Below are 4,641 nucleotides of genomic sequence, written 5' to 3'. Positions count from 1 at the left end.
AATAATTAAATAAAAATGGGGCGTTACAGGCAGCGTCACAAGGGGCAGCAGAAACGCACGATCTTGAAGAGGTTTCTCACACAAACACAGAGGAAATTCCGATAATTTTCTATGACACTTCTAATAGTAGGCCACTTGTAAATGTTTATGATGTTATTGATACAACTGCGGAAGAACATCATGTCCGTGTTCTGTCGCCTGTCCGTGATACTACATATGATATCAATACCATTGCGGCGCCGGAGGGTATGCCACTGCATCCGGTAGTGCAAGATGACTTGAATTTTATGCAGGATTGGTTGTCAAAAGCTGCACTGAATGAAGAGGCACCTTTTATTGATGTCGTTTCCAAGTCACAGAAGAAGAAAAAATTAAATATTCAGACGGTTCCACCTAAAACCCGCTCTAGGGGTCCACTCCCACCATTTAAATGAATGTTATATTTTGGAATATAAGAGGAATCAGTAACAATGATTCCCGTCTTGCATTTGCTGATATGTGTCGGTTGCATAATCCATCCCTGGTTTTTATTGCAGAACCTATGGTGGAGTATGATTCTGTTCCGAATTGGTTTTGGAGGAATGTTCATGTTTCTAATTATTGTTTGAATAACAGGGACCCTCTCATCCCAAACCTTTGGGCTGTGTGGGGTTCGGACCATGTTTATAATGTAATTTTTGTCTCATCTCAGTGTCTGGTTCTGGCGTATATTTGCAGAGGAACTAGCTTATTTATTGTTGGAATTTATGCTAGCACTTCTTACCTTATAAGGAGATATCTTTGGGCAGATTTGACTAGGCTTCAAAATTCTTTCATGGGTCCGTGGCTTTTCTTGGGTGATTTCAATGTAGTTCTAGGTGCTCATGAAAAAAGGGGCCGCCGTTTACCACCTTCGTTATCTTGCAATGACTTCATGTCTTGGACGAATGCTAATCTGTTGTTGCACTTGAATACTAACGGGGTGCAATTTACTTGGAACAATGGTAGAATGGACTCCGATTCCGTTTTCCTCCGTCTCGACCGTGCTATTTGTAATGAAGCTTGGACTGATTTTTGGGGCATTACCTCTTGCACGGCTCTTGTGCGATCTCATTCTGATCATCATCCGTTGTTGTTACATTCAGATTTCTCTTTAATTCGAAAAGCAGCGTCCTTCAAATTTTTTAAAACTTGGACCACGCATGAAGATTGTCGACCGTTACTTCTGAACATATGGCAAAAAGAGGTTGTTGGTTGCGGTATGCACAGGCTTCACACAAAGTTGCTTCGTGTCAAGGATGCTTTCAAGGTTTGGAATAGATCAGTTTTTGGAAATGTCCATAGACAGGTTCAACTCGCTTCTGATGAGGTGATGCGAGTTCAGAATCTTATTGACACCATGGGTATTAATGCAAACTTACATTTGTTAGAATTACAGGCTCATATGACTTTGACTAGAGCAATGAATTGTCAGGATCAGTTTTGGCGTGAGAAAGCGAGAAATCAAAGTTTTATTCATGGTGACCTTAACACTGCTTATTTCCACCGTATATCTCGTATTAAAGCGGCAGCGAAGCCTATTTCTTTTCTATTAGATGGGGATGTGCGCATTACAGATCAAAGGGAAATGGAGAATCATGTTGTTAGTTATTTCCATGGTATTTTTGGCACTCAAAATGACTATGGAACAAATGATTTGATAGCGAAAACCATTCCGTTGTTGGTTACTGTTGAGGATAATATTATGTTAACGGTCATGCCTTTAGTTGATGAAATTAAAAAGGCGGTGTTTGGTATGAATGCAGATGGCGCCCTGGGTCCTGATGGTTTTGGGGGACATTTTTATCAGCACTTTTGGGACATCGTGGCTGCAGACGTGGTGAGCTCAGTTCAAGATTTTTTTTGCACTGGAGCTATTATTCCGAATTTAAATTCGAACATTTTGGTTCTTATTCCTAAAATCCCTGGAGCTACTTCTATGGCGGATTTTCGCCCTATTGCTTTGGCCAATTTTCAATTCAAAATAATCACAAAAATCTTAGTTGAGCGCCTAGCTCTTATATGTATGCGCATCATTTCACCTCCCCAAAGAGGCTTTGTCCGTGACCGTAATATTGCAGACTGTGTTATTATTGCTTCGGAGATGATTAACTCGTTACCGAAGAAGCAATTTTGTGGAAACATTGCAATCAAGGTGGATATCCGCAAAGCTTTTGACACGTTGGATTGGGAGTTTTTAATTTCGGTTTTGCATCGGTTTCGTTTCAGTAATTTATTCTGTGACTGGATCCTGGAGATTCTCCGCTCTGCTCATTTATCTGTGCTTGTGAATGGTACTGCCGTGGGTTTTTTTCGTGCAGCAGAGGTGTCCGTCAGGGGGACCCCTTATCCCCCCTACTATTTTGTCTTGCGGAGGAGGTTCTCAGTAGGGCCCTTGAGTTGGAAAGGAACTCTAATATGCTTCAGCCCATGTCTTACTGTCGGGGTGTTTCTCTTCCAATCCACATCCTTTATGCGGATGATGTTTTTATTTGTTGTGTGGGTTCTAGGAAAAATATTCGGTGTCTACTACGAGTTTTTCATGATTATGCAGAGGTGTCTGGTCAGCTGGTTAACTTTGACAAAAGCAAATTATTTACTGGTGCTATGACAATTGCAAGGAGAAATATGATTGCTCATCTTTCAGGGTTCTCTGTAGGTGCTATTCCTTTCCAATACCTAGGCTGCCCTATCTTCCAAGGAAAGCCAAAATGCATATATTTCCAACATATTGTTGACAGGATTAAGGTCAAGCTTGCTACTTGGAAAGGTGCCCTTTTATCTATCATGGGTAGAATCCAACTAGTAAAGTCAATTGTTCACGGTATGCTTGTTTATTCATTCCATATTTATCGGTGGCCGGTCCGCTTATTGAAAATGATCGATAGGTGGATTAAAAATTTTGTCTGGAGTGGGGACATCAACACTCGTAACATATGTACAGTTTCCTGGTCTCAAGTGTGCCGTCCTTGGGATGCCGGTGGTCTTGATCTTAAACCCGCTCGAGCCATCAATGATGCTTTACTTCTTCATCTAAGTTGGAAGCTCTTTACACAAAATTCTGATTGCTCCAAATTAATTCAGTAGCGCTTCCTTTCCTATGGCATGCCTCGAAGTCGCTATTTCAAATCCTCTATTTGGCTAGGTGTGAAGGATAACTTCTCTATGGTGAGTGCAAACACACGATGGATTGTTGGCAATGGAGATAATATCCAATTATGGTTTGATAATTGGATGGGGAGTCCTCTTGCCACTATACTTGCTTTGCCGCCAAACCTGTTTCCTAGTTTGAAGGCTACTCTTGCATTCGTTATTAATGATGGTAAATGGAACATTCCTCGAATTATTCTTGATTTCCCGTTAGTGGCTGCCCAGATTATGCAAGTCACTCTTCCGGTCTCCCCTTTGCCGGATAAGCGTGTTTGGCTTCATTCCCATGACGGTGAGCTATCTTCAAGGCTTGCTTTCCAATTTCTTAATCCGGCTCCACCAAATCTAGCTTGGGCTACTGATATTTGGCGTCCCTGCATCCCTCCATCCCACTCTTTTATATTTTGGCGGTTTATGTTATCCAAGCTTCCAACGGATGAAAATTTACAATTGAGGGGCTGCACCTTGGTTTCCATGTGTCCCTTATGCTATAACCAGGCTGAATCATCTACACATTTATTTCTTGAGTGTGCTTTATCCAAAACTATATGGCATTGGCTCGGCCTAAAGCTTCAGCGTTCCAACCCACTTGCTTCGTCATCCTCGTTGTTGTCTTGTATACCGCAGCGCTGCAGCTCTCAGCTGCGTGATGTGTTAGTTGCTGCCATTGTTCACTCGGTGCACGCTATTTGGCTTGCTCGAAATGTTGTCCGCTTCAATGCAAGTTCTATTTCTCTTCATGCAACTATGGCGAAGATCATAGCCATGACTGCCATGTCGGGAGGTAGCTCCAAAGGATATTGTTTACTGTCCGACAGGGTTATCTTGGAAAATCTGTTTGTTTCCCCCTTGCACAGACGGGTACGGGACATCATTCCGGTTGTGTGGCAGCCCCCTACCAGCCCTTGGGTCAAGGCCAACACAGATGGGTCAGTTCAAAATTTAATGGCTGCTTGTGGTGGTGTCTTCCGCGACTCTCGCGGAATTTTCTTGGTGGATTCGCAAGCAATCTTGGCATAGTTTCTGTCTTCCAAGCAGAAATCTTGGGACTCATTTTGGCTATGGAATATGCAAGTTCAAACAGCTGGACTCGTTTATGGCTTGAAAGCGATTCTTCTAGTGCGGTACAAGCTTTCCATAAACCATCTCTTATTCCGGTTGGTCTTCGCAACCGTTGGCATAATTGTACTCACAATGGTCTCTTTATTATTTGCTCCCACATCTTCCGAGAAGGCAATGTTTGTGCGGATGGCCTCGCCGCTTTGGGACATGATGTCATCGGGACCACGTGGTTCACCTTGCTGCCTCCATCTTTGGGGTCGGACTTTACTAGGGACTGAAATGGGCTGCCTAACTTTAGATTTCCTTAGACTTTTCTGTTGCTTTTTTTTTTGTATATATTTATTTTCTTTCGAGGGTATTGGCCTGGTCCCCCCTCTTTGTAAATTTTTTTCCCTTTTTTAATAAAATTTA

The 4,641-nt window shown here is 42.4% G+C and overlaps 1 protein-coding gene across 1 annotated transcript; it reads left to right on the top strand.

The window, feature by feature from the left end:
• The first annotated feature begins 430 nt into the window (after positions 1-430).
• On the top strand, positions 431-4,188 carry LOC112416581 (uncharacterized). Its single transcript, XM_039827844.1, has 4 exons — positions 431-2,312; positions 2,573-2,842; positions 2,963-3,055; positions 3,164-4,188. Exons 1-4 carry the CDS (start codon positions 431-433, stop codon positions 4,186-4,188), a joined length of 3,270 nt encoding a protein of 1,089 aa, XP_039683778.1.
• The last annotated feature ends 453 nt before the right edge of the window (positions 4,189-4,641 follow it).

Source organism: Medicago truncatula, chromosome 7, assembly GCF_003473485.1.
Source record: "Medicago truncatula cultivar Jemalong A17 chromosome 7, MtrunA17r5.0-ANR, whole genome shotgun sequence".
Classification (NCBI taxonomy): Eukaryota; Viridiplantae; Streptophyta; class Magnoliopsida; order Fabales; family Fabaceae; genus Medicago; species Medicago truncatula.
Note: the sequence above shows the minus strand (reverse complement) of the source record. Positions and strands in the feature narration are given on the sequence as shown.